The sequence below is a fragment of the Heteronotia binoei genome, chromosome 10, assembly GCF_032191835.1.
Source record: "Heteronotia binoei isolate CCM8104 ecotype False Entrance Well chromosome 10, APGP_CSIRO_Hbin_v1, whole genome shotgun sequence".
NCBI lineage: Eukaryota > Metazoa > Chordata > Lepidosauria > Squamata > Gekkonidae > Heteronotia > Heteronotia binoei.
Genome location: NC_083232.1, coordinates 71,339,773 through 71,359,142, shown reverse-complemented (window position 1 = coordinate 71,359,142; position 19,370 = coordinate 71,339,773). Strand labels below are relative to the sequence as shown.

The 19,370-nt window shown below is 42.0% G+C and overlaps 1 protein-coding gene and 1 non-coding gene across 3 annotated transcripts in view; both read right to left on the bottom strand.

Moving 5' to 3' along the window:
* The window catches only part of LOC132578669 (prostatic acid phosphatase-like), a 34,618-nt gene that overhangs the window by 12,634 nt on the left and 2,614 nt on the right, over positions 1–19,370 (bottom strand). For both annotated transcript variants that reach the window (XM_060248892.1, XM_060248891.1), the window contains exons 2-5: positions 11,177–11,272; positions 10,144–10,230; positions 9,300–9,452; positions 2,037–2,135 (exon numbers count right to left, since the gene is read on the bottom strand). In XM_060248892.1, coding sequence (XP_060104875.1) covers positions 2,037–2,135; positions 9,300–9,452; positions 10,144–10,230; positions 11,177–11,272 — 435 coding nt within the window. The remainder of the gene's footprint in view (positions 1–2,036; positions 2,136–9,299; positions 9,453–10,143; positions 10,231–11,176; positions 11,273–19,370) is intronic.
* TRNAH-GUG (transfer RNA histidin (anticodon GUG)) lies at positions 17,677–17,743 on the bottom strand. The gene has a single exon. It is a non-coding gene; the product is annotated as a tRNA-His (tRNA).

The window sequence follows — 19,370 nt, the reverse complement described above, 5'->3', positions numbered from 1 at the left end:
TCTTGGTTTTTTCTCTTCTCATCCAGTCTAAACTCACAGTGTTTGGATTAGGGTTGCCAGGCATAGATAGCACTCTGATGGAAGAACTTCTTCAAAATGGGAACAAGTTCTTCAAAATTGCACCAACTCGTAGTCATTTCAAGTGTGAAACAGAAAGTTACATTATAGTATTGGGGTGACATTCTAGGATTCACCCTAAAACTCTATGGGTAAACCGTTTTGGGGTGAATCCTAGAGCATAGTGGCAATACAATTGCATCACTTCTGTTTTCATGCCTGAAATGATTATGCATGTTTGTGCAACGCTGAAAAGCACCCTGTTTCCCTCCGCCAGCCTGTTGTGCAATGGTGGGGAATCCCTAATTTGGATTCTGCTGCAAATTTACCTTAAGAAGTTTAACATAAATCTGTCTTGAGTTAACTGAAATTTGTGTGAACACCTTGAGTAATTGCTGTTTCAGTTTCCTCTAGTTTAAGCCATTTTGTGTTGCAATGTTGTGTTAAGTGCTCATACTGTAGAAATTATGTGCTTGTATGATATGATAGTCTCATGGTGTTGTATTGACACAGCAGTTGCAGTTTTGCTTCTAAAGCAGGCAATAAATATCACAAATACAGACCAATCCTATTTAACAGAGTTAGACTGCACAAAAAGTGGTCTCTGGACCACTGTTTCCAATCCTGAAAAACACAAAATGCTCTACATCTTACAACAGCACTACAGATAAGATTAGAATTTCAGCAGCCAATCCATATGCAAAAGAACTTCCTCAGGAAAGCTCCTTTATTAGCATGTCACAGTCTGGGAAACACCTACAAGATAATGACTCAGCCCTACCCCTCCTTCCTGAGTAGATATAAATTAATTGCCTACCATCTTCTTCTCACTTTGACATAGAGAAAATTCTAGTCTTCTGTGTTATACCTATAAAGATGCTAGTCACAGCTGCTGGTGAAACATCAGGTTCTACAATGCCAAGACCTCAGCCATACAGCTCAGAAAATCTACAACAACTAGTTGTCTGGACCATTTCACCTCAAGTGGTTTTTTTTCAATTAGGGTTGCCAACTTTTTTTTCACCCTAATGGGAGATTTTAGGGTCAGGGACAAGCAATTCCATATCATGACAATGATGTCTTTTCCAGGACAAAATCAAAAGTGATGTTGTGTCAGGGTGGCACTCTAGGATTCACCAAGAATATTCCCCATTTCCTCCCACTGCCGTGTTGAGTGGTGTTGGGAAATAATGCTTCAAAGCCTGGAAGTCACTATAGCAGGAGACCTGGCCATTCTGCTACCCTCATACAAAACTACAGGTAAAACTGGATTCAAAACTGTGCCTGCTTCTGTGTTTATTTTTATTTAAAATATGTGTTTGCCACCTTTCCACCCAACTTTGCCATTTTAGTACCTATTGTTGTCTGTAATTTTAGATTTTAGATACTTTAAATTGGTTTTCTTACTGTTTGTTTTTATGATGTAACCCGCCCTGAGCCTGTTCTATGAGAAGGGTGGGCTAAAAATTGAAATAAATAAATAAATAAACTTGGGGTCCCCAAGATGGCAAACAGTCAAAACAACATTAAAAAACAGATAAATATATATAAAATATGTAAAACAGTTCAGTAATATGAACACACATAGACAAACAGAAAGGAGGGCCCAGGAGAGTGAGTGAGGGAATGTCAAACAAAACAAAAAGTCTTCGTTCACTGGTAGAAGAGGGAAACATACAAATCTTCCTTGGGAGAGAATACCAGAGGATGTCATTTGTGGAGGGGACAGAAATGGAGGGGATATTAGAAAGACAGAAACAAGGGCTTTGTCACTAGCACTGAGTAACTTGTACCTGATCCTAGACTTTCTGAGAATGAAGCGTTCTATGGATTGGCCCAGATTTAACAAGCCAACCAACTGGTGAACCAAAGAACAGAGAATCATTGACAAGAAATCTTGTACTTTTAATTTTAATTTAAGCTATCAACATGATACATTTTAAGACAAGAGGAGTAGTTTCAGGGGGGGGGGGAATTACCCTGTATGGTTGAATTTTGTCCCGGAATTCCCGTGAGGCCATCGTTTCCCTCAGAAGCTTCTTATAGCGTGGGCAGTCAAAAATTGGATAGCGTAATTTCTGGAACAAAATTAGCAAAAGTCATTGTTGTCTCAATTCATGTTTTTCGATTACGGTTTCATGTATCACCTAATCTGTCTGTAGGCTTGATATTGTTCACAATGAAATTTATGTAATGCTCTGCAGGTATAAGTGCATTGCAGTTAGAAGTGAAGTGTTTCTCAAACTATTTTCTGTTGTTTGAACTCCTGAGTTACTCTGAGAATTGGCTGGAACTCTTTCAGTGCCAAAAGGTTATGTTTACTTCTTCTACCATCCAACTTTTGACTTACCGTAATTAAATCAAACATTGCATGATGTTAGTTCAGAATCTACTGACCAAGAGGTCAAATGTGAAAAGCTTATGCCTCAGCTGAAAACAGCTGAAGATATCTGATTACATTTTTTAAGTGAAAAAGGAATTATTTTGAGTTGAGAGTATTGGGCTCAGTGCTTACATTTGTTGTCAGGTGCAGCAGCACTGCTCACCTGTGGCTAGCCACTATGCACCAAGGGAACATATAAAAACTCCTGTAGGTGGCCTGCACCATTACTAATAGCTAGAAGTAGACTGGGAAGGTAAAAAGGCTTAGGATAAAGCCAAGCTGAATGGCCCACACAATGACACAAGGTGGCAGTGTAGGGGCCACTCAGCTGAGAACTGGCCAGCTGCCTCCATCATATGTCAACTCCACCTGCCTTTGCCTCCACAGGTACTGCCCTCAACTAGTGTGGTACAAGAGTGGGTGCCTTGTCAGCTGAATTGTTGTTAATGAAAGGTCCAAGCAGTGTTGACAAAGCTACTGGGTTCTGGCTGTAGTGCTTTTGACTGCCAGTAGTCTTCCAGGGCAATGGCCCACCAGGATCTTTCCTTATGAGTCAAAGGGTCAGACTATTCCTTGACAGTGACCCTTCATGAAGGACCTCATAGGGTTTGGTGCAGACTTGGTCCAGCCATGTGAGATATAGCTTGCTCCCTCAGCAATTTGAGAGAGGTTCTTCTCACAACTGTTCTGGCAAGATAATATCTGAATTGGGCCCCACATATAAAATGGGGACAATAATACCAGCCCTACTTTAGACTATCTTTGTGATTCAAATAAACAGCCTTGAATTATGTGAAGTGATTTGAAGCACTTCATTAAGAATTTAATGTTTTGCTTGTGACACATGCAGACTGAAGCTAGCCAATATTCATCCTCATCAGTAGGATGTACCATTTGAACACATGCGTGATTTGGGGATTTTTTTTTCAAAGTGTTATGGTGGAGAAGTAAATGAACTCTTTTCCTCCATGGCCGCCACTCAAATGATCCCCTCCTGGTTTTTCTCCAAGCTCTACTGTACAAAAGACTTTTTTTCTGAACAGGAAGCAAAGCGAAGCGAATGGCAGTGCACCTTGTAGTGCGACCTAAGAGCTGCCAAAACTTTCATCCCTCCTACAGGTAGCATAAGGTTGCCCTGGCAAATCAGTGTGGTAGCTCATGTTTCTTTCTGCCTGGAGTCAGAAGGCAAGCTAGTAATTATCCCTCTCATGTTATTTCCAAAGTGATCATCATGAGGTCTCACCCTGGGATAGAACCAGTCTGGCAGGAAAGAACTGGTGACGAATCTTAAGAGGAAAGCTCCAGAAAAATGTTTAGAGAGTAGGTAATTGGCAGCAGGCAATAAAGGAACATGCCTTTGTGTTGTCTTTAAGAAAAATCCTTCCATAGGATAAAATTTCTCAAAGTAGCTGGTTCAAGTCAAGTTTTCACTTGTGAAAAATGAACCTGTGGGTCTCTCACTGCTTCTACACAGCATGGGCTCTCTTGTGTTGCATCATGTTTGGGGGCAATCACATGGTGGTTTTGATCTGCCATAGCCACCCCCGGATCTAATGTGTGTGTTTACACACATTTGCCCTTGTGCCCCTCCTGTCCTTACCTCATTGTAGGATGGGCTGCAACTGGAACAAATAGCTACCTGGTGCTTTCCAGTAACAAACTGCTGAAGTGCATGCATGGCATGTTTTCCAGCCGTCTAAACGACGGGGCACACCATGCATGCACCCTGCATGTGCAGGAGCAGTGTTAATGCTCCTCTAAGTGCTTGCATAGTCCGCACCTATCATGGGCACCATGTGATTGCCCCAGTGCATCTCTTCCTGGAGCAGGCTTTTCAAAGCTGAGAAACCACCAGGGCAAATTCTGACTGTGATCACTTCTTTGTGAATGCATGTGGCAATTTTCTGCACACTTTCTCTTTTTAATGACCTTTCCCTTCCACACAAGTTCTGCAGTAACTCTACATTGGCTTTTGGAGGGCATGGTTTTCATAGCTGTGGTGCTATACTGCAAATATGGTAATATTAACATATGGCATAGATAACGTGCCATAGACCATTATTGTGCCATACCACTATGCCTCTATAGCAGTGATGGCAAACCTTTTAGAGACCGAGTGCCCAGTTTGCAATTCAAAACCCACTTATTTGTTGCAAAGTGCTAACACGGCAATTTAACCTGAATACTGAGGTTTTAGTTTAGAAATAAACAACTCATAGTGAAGTTATTGTTCATAAATGATTTAGAGTTGGGAGTAAGCAGTGAAGTGGCCAAGTTTGCGGATGACACTAAATTGTTCAGGGTAGTGAGAACCAGAGAGGATTGTGAGGAACTCCAAAGGGACCTGTTGAGGCTGGGTGAGTGGGCGTCAACGTGGCAGATGCAGTTCAGTGGGGCCAAGTGCAAAGTAATGCACATTGGGGCCAAGAATCCCAGCTACAAATACAAGTTGATGGGGTGTGAACTGGCAGAGACTGACCAAGAGAAAAATCTTGGGGTCCTGGTAGATAACTCACTGAAAATGTCAAGACAGTGTGCGTTTGCAATAAAAAGGCCAACGCCATGCTGGGAATTATTAGGAAGGGAATTGAAAACAAATCAGCCAGTATCATAATGCCCCTGTATAAATCAATGGTGCGGTCTCATTTGGAGTACTGTGTGCAGTTCTGGTCGCCGCACCTCAAAAAGGATATTATAGCATTGGAGAAAGTCCAGAAAAGGGCAACTAGAATGATTAAAGTGCTGGAGCACTTTCCCTATGAAGAAAGGTCGAAACGTTTGGGACTCTTTAGCTTGGAGAAATGTCGACTGCGGGGTGACATGATAGAGGTTTACAAGATAATGCATGGGATGGAGAAAGTAGAGAAAGAGGTACTTTTCTCCCTTTCTCACAATACAAGAACTCGTGGGTATTCGATGAAATTGCTGAGCAGACAGGTTAAAACGGATAAAAGGAAGTACTTCTTCACCCAAAGGGTGATTAACATGTGGAATTCACTGCCACAGGAGGTGGTGGCGGCCACAAGCATGGCCACCTTCAAGAGGGGTTTAGATAAAAATATGGAGCAGAGGTCCATCAGTGGCTATTAGCCACAGTGTGTGTGTGTGTGTGTGTGTGTGTGTGTGTATATATATATATATAAATAAATTTTTGGCCACTGTGTGACACAGAGTGTTGGACTGGATGGGCCATTGGCCTGATCCAACATGGCTTTTATGTTCTTAACAAACTGAAAGAACATTTTGTCTGGATAGCATTTGCTTAGGAAACCAACAAAATAGTAACATGTCAGAATGGGAGAATGATGGTGAGAGTGTCATAAGGCAATAAATGGAGGCTGTTTATTGCTCTTTTGCTTGCAAGTCTGGGTTAAACTGAGAACATGCTTTTCCCAGAGGTGTTTCTGTCCACCTAATTTACTTTTGAACGTGTAACATACATTCTAAACATCATTCTAGTTTGCCATTAGGGAAAAAGAATACATTAAAATATAGCATGTTTAGTAGGAGCTGGTGGTTAGGGTGTCCAAAACGGATCTGGGAGGTCCTGATTCATATGCCCACTCTGCTCTGGCAGCTTGCTGGAAAACCTTGAGTAATATACTCAGAGTAAAATACTCTGAGTTAACCTGCCTCATAGGTTCGTTGTGAGGATAAAAGAGAAGGGGAGAGTGTGTCAAACCACTTCAGTGTCCTTTTGGGTGAGGAAGGCAGGGGATACATGATGTTAGTTAATAAATTAAGTTGATGAAAGGAGTCCACTGATTTATATGGCTAAATCTGAGTCCAGCAGCACCTTAGAGAATAAGATTTTTGAGAGTCAAAGCTCCTTTTATCTAATTGAGGGAGCTCTAATGCTGGAAAGCTTGTGCCCCCTCCCTCAAATCTTGTTGATCTCTAAGGTGCTCCTGGGCTCGAATCTAGTTGTTCTACTATGGACCAGCACGGCTACTCTTGGAAACTTCAGGGATAGTCTGAATTCTATTAACTAGAAAGTCTGATGTGAGAAAGGAGGGCCCGTTTGGTGTAGAGATTAAGTGCGTGGACTCTTATCTGGGAGAACCAGGTTTGATTCCCCACTCCACTTTCAGCTGCTGGAATGGCCTTGGGTCAACCATAGCTATCACAGAGCTGTCCTTGAAAGGGCAGCTTCTGGGAGAGCTTCTCTCAGCCCCACCTACCTCACAGGGTGCCTGTTATGTGGGAGGAAGATAAAGGAGATTGTGAACTGCTCTGAGACCCTGAGATTCAGAGAGAAGGGCGGGATATAAATCCAATATCTTCTTTCTTTAAACTGAAACTGCATTCCTCTCAGACATCTTTCCTTCTCTCAGACGTCTGATGTTCGTGTCTGGTGGCTCTCACACATCTGACATTTATTCTATGTGGCTCTTATGTTAAGCAAGTTTGGCCACCCCTGCCCTAGTGGGTCCCATCTAACCCCCTCCCTAAAACTGCAGGAACACCTGCAAGGAATTTTCCTCTGCGTGTTGTGCTTGGGGGCTGCATTGTGGTCGTGACCCCCCCCAATCAGAATTCCAAAGGTGCCCATGAGCTCAAAAAGGCTGGAGGCCCAGTTAGGGTTGCCAGGTTTGGGTTGGGAAATACCTGGGGATTTGGGGGAAGGAGACTGAGTTTGGGGAGAGGAGGAGTTTCAATGAGATATGACTCCATCAGGAAAACTGATCTCTTATCACCTGGAGATTCGTTGTAATCCCAGGAGGTTTCTAACCACCACCTGGGGGTTGGCAACCCTGTTCTTCACCCATGCTCAGAAGGGTATAATGGCACAGGGTCCACCTTTCAAAGCAGATATTTTCTCCAGGCGAACTGCCCTCCATCACTTGGAGATCAGTTGTAAAAGCCAGCAACCTCCAGCTACCACCTGGAGCAGGGATGGCCAAACCGTGACTCTGGAGCTAGAGATGGTTCTTTCACAACTATTGTGTGGCTCTCGAAGCCCCCACCACCCCATTGGCCAGCTTGGAGAAAGCATTTGTTTCTTTAAATCCCTCTCCAAACCAAGCCACTCAGAGCTCTCTCTGTTGGCATGCGTGCTCCCCCCCGCGGACGAGGCTTGGCTCCCCCCGCAGCCACCCCCGCCTTCCCTCCCTCCCTGGAGCTGCAATGCAGCCATGCTCCATGGGCCTATCTCCTCCTCAGAGGTGTGCCGACCCACGCTGTGCCAAAGCTGGACTGTACTGGCTTCAATGCAGCCGGTGCGCTTCTAACTCTTTGAAGCCAGAAGTAAGGGGGAGCTAAGCCTTCTCCCGCACGGGCTTCAAAGAGTTAGAAGGCAAGCCGGCTGCATTAAAGCCAGTAGGGTCCAGCTTTGGCACAGCGTGGTGCAGCACGCCTCTGAGGAGGAGGGGGGCCACGGAGCATGGCTGCATTGCAGCTCCAGGTAGGGAAGGAAGGTGGGGGGCAGTGATGGGGGGCTGTGGGGGGGGAGCCAAGCCTTGTGCATGGGTGGGTGAGGGAGCGTGCGTGCATGCCCACAGAGAGGGCTCCAAGTGCCACCACTGCTCTGTAGTATTGAGGATAGGAGAAACCTGGAAACAGGTTGACTACAGTACAGGTCATATGTAGGAGTCTCCCAAAAGTGCTGCCGTTTGGAAGCCAAGGTAAAGAAAACTACTACATAGAAACAATTTGTATTCTCACTTCATTTTCCCTTCCTTTGCACCTGGTTAAAATTATGCTTTCCCTGCAATCTTATTTTTGAGTCATTTTTTTGAGTGGTGTAAAAGTGTCATGTACCTATAAATGGCACCTGAAAAGTGTAAAATGGTGGTTGTAGCGGCTTGTGATAGCTCAGCTTATTGGTTCAGTTTTCCTCAGAATGTCCTCCAACCTCTGAACCTTGATGAAATCAGTACTTCTCTTTAGAGAAGATGTGGCTTGCTCTAGATTCTTGGCAAAAAGAGATGCCAGCTGTCAGGCAGATGAGTCATTCCCTTTGTCCCAGCCTATGCAAACAGCATCTTGGGCTTAGCGGCATTCTTCTGCAAGATCAGAGCAAAACTGTTGCCTGGTGCTGTTCAGCAAAAGCCAAGACTTAGTTTCTTGAGGGAGAAAACCTGCAATATGCCCTTGTGAAAGTAAAACTATAGTAATTTCTAGCCTTTAAAGGTACTGTTAAATTTGAAGTGTGAGTTAATATGCCTCACCCTACCTAAAATTAGGGCTGGCGGCAGCACCATCTAAGCAAAGGGTTGCATACTACGAATACTGGCTGTTTATCTCATTCCATATATTACCCATCTTCCACTATATTTTAATATATTCTTTTTTCTAATGGCAAACTAGAATTATTTTTATGTGTGTTACATGTTTAAATCAAACCTCTGAGCAACAAAAACATTACAACAGACTCTCATTTATTGCACTTCACACCCAGGATACTTAATGGGTTTAGTACATGGACATCAATCTGCTTTATATTACCCTTTGTTGTTGTTTCAGCCCAGTTAACACTAACTAACAAACACCAAACCCCAACTTGTGATTCTTTTAATCTGCTAAGAAGCATTTCCATGACTAAGTCTCTGCATACTAATTCGCTGCCCACTTTCTCTATATTTAGGACTGCTTGCCATTCCATGCTATTGTCTGATGAAGTGAGCTTAGAGCACACGAAAGCTTGCATTGTGAATAAACTTTGTTGGTCTTAAAGGTGCAACTTAACTCTTGCTTTGTTCTACTGCTTCAGACCAACATAGTTGCCCACCCGGATCTATCTCATTTTAAAGAAACTGTTTTGTTTTCCTTCTTATTGGAAATGTGCACACACTTTCATAGCTAACAGTCAGATTCTACAGAAAAGCCTAAAAGGCAGATAGCTGATAGTAATACTCACGGGTCTGAATGACTTTGGTATCACATAGATTGGGATAGGTTGCCAAAGGATTTGTGGATTCCACATCTCACTAGTAGAAGGAGGGAATAAACCAGCAAGGTTAACTTGGGCGCTCATAATGGTTCGATCAACATCTGTACTCTGGACATAAATCTGTAAGAGAGAGGGGGGGAAAGATCACATCAAGAGCAGACAATTAGATGTGTATTCTGAGGACCCTGAGATAATGACTCTTTCCCTGGACCAGGGCTTTTTTTGTAGGAGGAACTCATTTGCATATTAGGCCACACCCCTGATGTAACCAATCCTCCTGGAGTTTACAGTAGGCCCTGTACTAAGAGCCCTGTAAATTCTTGGAGAATTGGCTACATCAGAGGCCTAATCTGCAAAGGAGTTTCTGCTACAAAAAAAAGCCCTGTAGCCATCAGGGAATCCTTCTATCTTTTCACCAAGGAGGCAGCTGCTATTTTATTTGCCTAGTTTTCCCATGTATTGTTGGGCTTCTGTGTAAGTTCAAGCATCCTCCGATGTGTGGCAGGAGGACATAACTCAGTGGCAGATGACACAGCTTGTATGTGAAGGTTCCAAGATGGAATCTCTTGCATTTCTAGTTAAAGGTGCCAGAAAAGATCACTCTCTGAAAGCCCAGAGGCTCATTGCCAGTCAAGAGTACCCAATACAGAAGTTATAGAGATGGTCAGTATAGGGGTTGGAAAGGACTGCTGCACTTTTTAAATACCTGATTTTTCCTTGCACTGAAACAATTTGATGTTACAAACCATTTCTGCCCACCAATAATCTCAGACCCAAGTGAGGAGAATCTCTAGTTGATTCTAATACTCACCTCTTCTCGCTTGTAAGTAGGACTTAGAAAATTTGAGTATCTCTTCTTTATGTACTGTCCAAGTTCGTGCTGTTGCTGCATTCCAAGCTGTGGGAGCAACAATACAGACATGACTCTGGCTTAAAAGAGAAAGCTAGTAATGTTGTTATGACTGCTGGATGAACAATCCTTTGGTAGATATCCTAAGATTATGTTAGAGTTAATCAAACCGGAATCTGAAACCATGGTTTGAAGTTGGTTTTCTAAGTACAGTTAGTCTTAAATGTGGTACAAATGCAGACACATTGGGCTGGAGTCCATAATCTGCAGATGCAAGGATAATTGTCCTGTACTCTGTTTACATAGGCTCAGTGCGCACAAGTTGTGTGACTTCTAGATTGGGTTATTTTAATATGCTGTATATGGGGCTGCTCTTGAAGGTATCCTGGAAGCTTCAGCTAATGTAGAATGTAGCTGTCTATTTTTAGATAGTCTTGAGTTAGTCAGAGCATATAGCATCAATTTTGAAATGAATGCTTTGCTTATTGATTTAGTTCTGGGCTCAATTCAAGGTTCTGTTTCTCACTTTATAACTTCTTTCATGATCATGTTTCCCTGTATCAGCATTGCACAGTACCTTTGATCTTCCCATCAGTTGCTGTGGGTGGTCCCCCCATTCCATTGACTATGATTCTTCAAGTAGAACTCATTTGCTTACAGTGGCTTACAGTCCCTATATAGTGGAACAGCCTTCCGAAGGAATTTCATAGGGAAACTTCCTTCCTAGATTCTTGCAAACTCTGCAGGATAGATTTACATTGATAGGCTTTTCCATGTTTTCAGCCATGAATGTTGAATTCAATTCTGTTGTCAGGCAATGCTGAACTTGCATTTTGGATTGCAGTAGCTGTTATTGATTTAGATGGTCTTTCATCTTCTTTCGTGTGACTAAATGTTCATACTGTAAGCCACTTACTTTGTATTGTATGCCACTTTGAACAAAGCCAAAAGTAGGACATGCATTTTCAAATAAATGTATGAATAAGTGACAAACCGTTGTCAGTTGTCCAAAACCTTGTGGCCATTCGCTTTCTTTGTGTAGAGCATTGGGATAAGTCTCAATAGGGCTTCTGTCACCATGTCGATAAATCTAGAAAAATTGTGTAAAAATTGTATCATTCTAGTCCACTAATTTTCTGCTTATCATTCAAAACAGCCTCTCCTTTAATAATCCCCCCCCCCCCAAATTTATGGAAGTATCTCTCTCTCTGTGTCATGGGAAAGGGCGGAATATAAATTTTCTAATAAATAAATAAATAAATAAATGTGTATGCCATTTTCATTTTTTGGCAAAATAATAGTATATGGTTATATCATTGTGAGGTTAGGAAAAGAATAACAAAGATGTGATGGAAATAACTGTTTATTGAAGAATTGTTTATTGGGCAATATACTCAATATGGAGTCAATTATCTCTGTCTCCCAATATGGAGTCAACTACATCTGTCTGCCTTCTTGATAGCAGATTTTGTAGCAAGGGCACCTTTCAAGTGATTTTTAGTATAACCCTATGCAGAGTTACTCCAGTCTCTGTCTATTTATTTTAATGGGTGAAGAATGGAATTACTCTTCATGATTGCACTTTTTGAGATTCCATTAATGCTGACTGAGAGTTCAATATGACGTACACATGGAGTACTGTTACAACAACAAAGGTAAACATGGTATATGTAAACAAAGGTATAGGATACATCAAAGAATACCACAGGGCTGGTTTAAATAGCCTTGGTAATCACCTCTTGACAGAAGCATCAAGTAATTATTTGCATGCATGAATAAGGTTTATAGATAAGAATTTGGGATGCCAAAGTAGATGCCAATCCAATGCACAACTTTTCAGTGGAGATCATAATACATTCCTCAGAGGAGTTTGGTGCATGTATGCTTGTTTCTGTTTTAGATGTAAATGGGTTTGTGGCACTTTGCATTGATTTATGTTCCAGAAACCATGTTGAGCAGTAAAGAAATGGTAGTAGATAAATGCCTTCATAAACCGATTCAGCCCACGGGGGTGGCAATCATACTCCAATATCCTGTTGAGAGACACAACAATCCACCCACCCAAACTTCCTTCCTAAATTAGCAGTAGCTTTTTAGTTTCATTTAAATTGCTTTACTTTCAATTAACATTGGTTTTTTTCAAAGTCATGTCTTGCCTTTTCTTTTCCTGACAGAGGCTTTTAAGAGTTACATAGACGGCAAGATATCAATGAGAACAGAAGAACCTAAGAAGAGCTCTAATGAATCAAACCAAAGAACCATCTAATCCCACACCCTGCTTCTCACCAAGACCAATCAGATTTCTCCAGGAAACCCCACAAACCAGGTATGAAATTGATAACCTCCACCTGCACTTGCTTTGCCAGCACTCCCTCTGAAGTGTCAACGAGGATCTGAGAGACCCAGATTAAAATGAAATAAAGGAATGTATAAATAAACAAGCAAAGGTTCCACTTAGTCGTAATGACTAACAGCTGTGTCCTACATAAAAGTATCTGTTCCTTTAAAAAAACACCCTAAGATTTAGGCCACTGCTACACCCTGTGTTATACATTATGTGAAAATGTTCTTCCTTTGATGTGATGAAACTACATTAATTTCATTTAACTGGGTGATCCTGAGTTGTAGTATTGTGGCAGATGGGAAAAGGTTCCACTTTCTCCAAACCATGCATACATTTTATAAACTTCTGTCTATCATTCCTCAGTCAGTCCTCTTTCTGAAAAGCTAAAGAGCTTCAAATACTCCTTTTTGTGGAAAGCTTTTCCATGTAAAGAAAGGATTCATGTCTTATGATCATTTTGGTTGCTGTTTTCTGCACCTTTTCAAGATATTTGGTACAATTTTCTCTAGCATGGAAAGAAACTTCACCTATTTAAAAGTGGAAACTCTATGTAGTTCTTATTGGGATGTACAAAGATTAAATAAATGGGGGAAGTAAGCCAAAGTTCCTTCTCCACGAATGGAGGAGCACTTGTAAGCCTATTGTTATTCCAGATGACCATCATATAACTCACTTGCCAGTGGATAAGCTGTCAATTAGGTAGGAAGACTAACTAGGGTACCTCATCATTAGGTTATTTGCAGTATTAGATATACATTTATGCAGCTATTGGGGAGGAGGGGGACAAAACCAACTAAAAGGATGAGGAACATCTCCTGGATATATTATTTGTCTTGAATTTTGCTTTGAGATAGGGGGTATGTGAACTGTGCTATATTCAATTGCATTGTGTACATAGGTTCAGTTTTTCTTTGGTTTTTCTATGCACATTTGTATGTCATTTACACATACAATATTTGAATAATGCTGATCTCTTGAAGCACAAAATAATGCTGAAAAATATGTATATTTGATGGGAAATATTTGGTGTGACGAAGCGGCATAAGAGAGGAGTGATATCCAAATATTCAGGGTCAAATCCGTGTGGAAGAGAAATTCAGAATCACGGCTGCTCCGAATAATGCTGACTACTGAACACACATCAGAACATTCATCAAGTGAACAAACATGATAAAGCTGGCTATGTCCTGCCCAGGTATTCTGCCTTTATTAGGAAATCCCCGGACAGTGAGTTTTGATGAATGGACTTCATTACAAATCCAGCTGAGCTGGTTGTTGGCACAAATCTCTATGTAGGCTCTTTAAATTCTGGACTATGGCTTCTGTCTCTTTTACAACATAGTCCTTCTTATTGTACTGAAGCATATGGCTCAAATGTAACTGTGAGAGCCCGCATGGCATAGTGGGTTCATTGTTAGATTGGAATGGGCAAGTTCAAAGCACCACTTTGCCATAGAAGCTCACCAGATTATCTGGAGCTGGCCGCTCTCAGCTAAACCTAAATCAAAGGGTGGTTGTTGCAAGGATAAAACAGAGCAGGGGATAACAGTGTTGTCAGCCTGCTTTGGATCCCACTGGGGAGAAAATTAGGACATCACATGTCCCCTACTGTAGGGCATCACATATAATGGGCTGTTATATCTGCAGATTAAGGCCATGTACATGGAAGGAAGATCTTTCTACAAATAATATGACAGAGCCCAAATGTGAAAAAATCAGGATCATATGACACTACATGTGACTATTAGTTTTGAGAATTCTTGGAGAACAGGAGAGGTGCCGGAAGATCGGAGGCAGGTGAATGTTGTCCCCATCTTCAATAAGGGGAAAAAGGAGGATCTAGGTAACCACTGACCCATCAGCTTGACATCTATACCTGGAAAAGTTTTAGAACAAATCATCAAGCAGTCAGTCCTGGAACATTTAGAAAGGATGGCTGTGATTACTAAGAGCCAGCATGGTTTTCTCAAGAACAAATCATGTCAGACTAACCTGATCTCTTTTTTTGAGAAAGTGACTACCTTGCTGGATCAGGGGAATGCTGTAGACATTGTTTATCTTGATTTCAGTAAGGCTTTTGATAAGGTTCCACATACTATCCTTGTTGACAAGTTGGTAAAATGTGATTTGGATCCTGTTACCGTTAGGTGAATCAGTAACTGGTTGACAGATCGCACCCAAAGAGTGCTTGTAAATGGTTTCTCATCCTCTTGGAGTGGAGTGACAAGTGGAGTGCCTCAAGGATCTGTCCTGGGACCTGTTTTGTTCAACATCTTTATCAATGATTTGGATGAAGGTAGAGGGAATGCTTATTAATTTTGCAGATGATACTAAATTGGGAGTGGTTGCACATACAGTAGAAGACAAAAACAGGATACAGGATGACCTTGACAGGTTGGAAAACTGGGCTGAAACCAATCAAATGAATTTTAACAGGGATAAATGTAAAGTTCTGCATTTAGGGAGGAAAATCCAATGCATGGTTATAGGATGGGGGAGACTTGTCTTAGCCGTAGTATGTGCAAAAAGGATCTAGAGGTCTTAGTGGACTGTACGCTGAACATGAGTAAACAGTGTGATGTGGTGGCTAAAAAGTCAAATGCAATATTGGGCTGTATTAACAGAAGTATAGTGTCCAGATCATGTGAAGTGATGGTATTGCTTTACTCTGCTCTAGTAAGACCTCACCTGGAGTATTGTGTTCAGTTTTGGGCACCACAAAGGATATAGACAAGCTGGAATAGGTCCAGAGGAGGGCGACAAAGATGGTGAGGGGTCTGGACAAGTCCTATGAAGAAAGGTTGAAGGAGCTGGGGATGTTTAACCTGGAGAGGAGGCAGCTGAGAGGTGATATGATCACCATCTTCAAGTACTTGAAGGGCTGTCATATAGAGGATGGTGTGGAATTGCTTTCTGTTGCCCCAGAAGGTAGGACCACAACCAATGGGTTGAAATTAAATCAAAAGAGTTTCTGGCTCAACATTAGGAACAACTTCCTGACCATTAGAGTGGTTCCTCAGTGGAACAGGCTTCCTCAGGAGGTGGTGGGCTTTCCTTCCTTGGAGGTTTTAAAACAGAGGCTAGATGTTAGGGTTTGTAGAGTCTTTCGGGCTCAAGTGCCGTGTTCTACCAGAGAAAATTTTTCTTCCAGAAAGTTTTTCTTTCTCCAGTAGAACATGGCACTTGAGCCCGAAAGATTCTACAAACCCTAATGATGTTACCAGCCGTGAAAACCTGAAATCTTTGATAGAGGCTAGATGGCTATCTGACAGCAATGAAGATCCTGTGAATTTAGGGAGAGGTATTAGTGAGTTTCCTGCATTGTGCAGGGGGTTGCATTAGATGACCCTGTAGGTCCCTTCCAACTCTATGATTCTATATTACCAGAGGGTGAGTGAGTGAATAGTAGAGTGGGGGGGGGCAGTCAGACAGAGCAGAGGGGGCAGGCAAGTGGGGAAATGAGCAAGGCAGGGAAACCAAAAAATTCACATATCTGCCAGTGAGGCAAACTAACAGGGTGGATGGGCAAATGGAGCAAGCAGAGTAGTTCTGAGGAAGGTGGAAAAGGCACAGCCAATGCCAACATCAGTGAGGCAAGGTGAGTGAGGTAGGCAGATGATACCATGAAAGGGACTGTGGCAGAGAAGCTGCCAACACCATTGTAATTTCTCTTCCCCTACAAATTTGTTGTTTGTCCCTGCTTATAAATTTCTGAAGTGAAAGGATGTTGCTGGCATGATCCCCACAGAGCTGATTCTGGATTCTGACTCAGATCCTGGCCCTTCTGCTCTAGAACTGGCCCTTGAGGAACCTGCAGTGGGAGATCCTTCAGAACATGTCCCTCAGGAGCCCGCAGAAGGAGGAACTCCACCAGAACTTCCCTCTTTCCCTTCAGGTACTGGTGCAACTAATCGTTAGCCCAGGACTCAGTCCACAAATCTACCAGAATATGCTTCCACCCAGCAAGAGTGGGAGAAGAAGAGGGGTTGTGAAGATAGCCCAGCAAAGGTGCAGTGCCAGGCTGGCAGCCCATGCTCCTTTTCACCTTCTGGGCCAGAGCATGGTGGATGTAATCCTTTGCAGGATTCTGGCTCCTGTTAAGCCAGTCCCAGGTGCTGCTTCCAGAGCATGTGGAGCTGCTGTCCACTCAGCCTATTTAAGTGTGGGCTGGAAGGGGAAGTTTGCTGGATAAATGGGTTCACTAGACTTGTCTGTGTTCCTTCTGGTATATTTATTGTATATGTATGTAATAGAACAGTCTTCTTCCCCCCTAATATCTGTGTGATTTAGTTTGGTCCTATTGGGTAGAGCTCTTGTTTCAGTTTCCAGTTTTGAATGTTAGCTGAAGGTGCTGGTGGTTGGAGTTGATGTTTTGAGCCAGATTGTCTCTGCTGAATGGCCCTGAGAACAGGTGCCTGATTGATTCCTCTAACCTGTGAACCCACAGCCAAAGGGGCACATTACATGCCTGTTCCAGGTTCTTGCTTCCAGCTTCTGTTGATGATCAAGTCTCACTTTTCAAACCTGAGGGCACTACCACTTGAGGAGACCCAATTGACCCTCCTTGCAGAATACAGGGCAGTTGCACACTGACATACAAGCTCCTCCCTCTCCCTTATAATTTTGCTTCGTGCATCCAAAGGTTTCTGAAGCATGATTGCATTGAAGATAGTAAACCTGGAGTTGATATATGCTCTGTGGATTTTTTGTTTTGTTTTGTATTTTTAACCTCACAGAATGGGCTCCCAAGGTTATTAGGAAGATGTCTGGAAATGATGGCAGCATATCAGGTGTTTGTTTGTAATCTAGGAAAGTTCCTTTTACTGCTTTTTGTGTTTGTTTCCTATAAATGAAGTGACCTTTGCAAGGTCTCCAGAAGTCCCAGGGCTACAAAAAATGCATAGCCTTGATTTGTGCATTTGGGAGTAGGGGGCTGCTAGCATCCTATGTTATTACCATTAGAAAATAAGAGGCAGTACCTATTACGGGTTTTTCTTTTCAGCTCAGCAGCCATATATGAACATATGAAGCTGCCTTATACTGAATCAGACCTTTGGTCCATCAAAGTCAGTATTGTCTTCTCAGACTGGCAGCGGCTCTCCAGGGTCTCAAGCTGAGGTTTTTCACACCTATTTGCCTGGACTCTTTTTTGGAGATGCCAGGGATTGAACCTGGGACCTTCTGCTTCACAAGCAGATGCTCTACCACTGAGCCACCGTCCCTGTTGCATAAGCATGGGAGATAGCTGTAGAAAAAGGGAGCAGACCTAAGCAGGTCTATTCATACATAAGTCCCATGTTACTCATTGGGGCTTACTCCCAGGATAGACGTCAGGATTACAACCCGAAGAATTTGTGACAACTAAAATACGAGTGTTCCAAGACAGAACTGTCATTGGTGGTTATGGGGGCCATTGGACAGGCTCCTCCGTTTCTTCTGAGGTGTGCTTATTAGAAGCACCTGCCCTCTGGTTACTAGGAGATTTAAAAAATTATTGCAGCAAATACACTGAAGATACACATTTTGCATGCTTTCCTCTTGGAATATATGCAAGAGCTTTGTTGTCTTCAAGCTTTGTTGTGATTCTGTCACGTTCTTGTGCTGAAATCTTTCTCCCAGTACCACTAAAGGCTGGTATACCAGCCAAGGCAAAGTAGGAATTAGTCTTCCTAAATTTTTATATTTATTATGGGCTATTCCAATAGAAATATCAGAAAAAACTTTGAATACTTGGTAACAAATCTTAAATCGATTTATTTGGAATAATGCTGGGCTGAGGATAAAATTTTCAGCAATGTGTAGACCTATTAAGAAGGGGGGAGGTAAAATACCCAATCTAATAATCACTATTATGTGGCTACCCTTGCTCAAACAGTTAAAATGTTTAGGACTAATCCAGCTGAAGCTTGGATCAGTATCGAACAAGAATATGTTATCCCCTTCTCTTTGAGAGGAAATTTCTGGTCTAAATGCCAGAAGAGATCATATTCTATATCAGTGAATCCCTTCCTGGAAAATTCATTAAGAATATGGGATAAGCTAAGGAAGTGGATTGTGCCGAGTATTTCACTAGTAGGTAGCTTTTTCAACCAAGATTGGTTCCCACAATTCATAAGCCATCCGTGGGGATAGAATTGTGGAGTGGATTCAAGGAAATAATATTATTACTAAGGAACAAGCAGAAGAGAAATTAGGAGCTAGTATTGATTGGTATCAATACCTTCAAGTTTGGAACTTGGTCCACTCTCTTCAGAGGAAAGAAACTATTAGATATGACCTTACGTCATTTGAGATCCTTCTTAAAGAGGAGGGCAAAGGCGAGAAAGGTTTGCTTTCTTAAATATATCATTATTTAAATTGACTCTCTTTGCTCAAATCCATCCTCTTATATTAAACAATGGAATTTAATGCTACCTCAAAGGCTAGATGAAGTGATTGGGAAATGATCTGGAACTCCCCTTCCATCAAGACTAAAAACATTGGTATCCAGCTCCAATTTTTAAAAAATGTATTCACTTTGGTATTTAAAATTTGTCACGAGGAGTAAAATCTCTAGGGTCTCAAGTCTAGATTGTTGGAGGAATTGTAAAACTAAAGGCTCCCTGTATCATATGTGATGGGAATGTCCAATTATGTCAAATTTTTGGAAAAAAAGTGGTAGAGCAAATAAAACTTATATTTGACCTAATCATTCCAGTATATTTTAAACTTTTTTTTGATATCTTGCCAGATAAGTTGATGAGTAAAGATCAGAAATCTTTAATCGTGACAATGTTGGCGATAACTAGCATGACAATTGCTAAAAATTGGAAACCCCCACATACCCCTACAATTGAAATGTGGT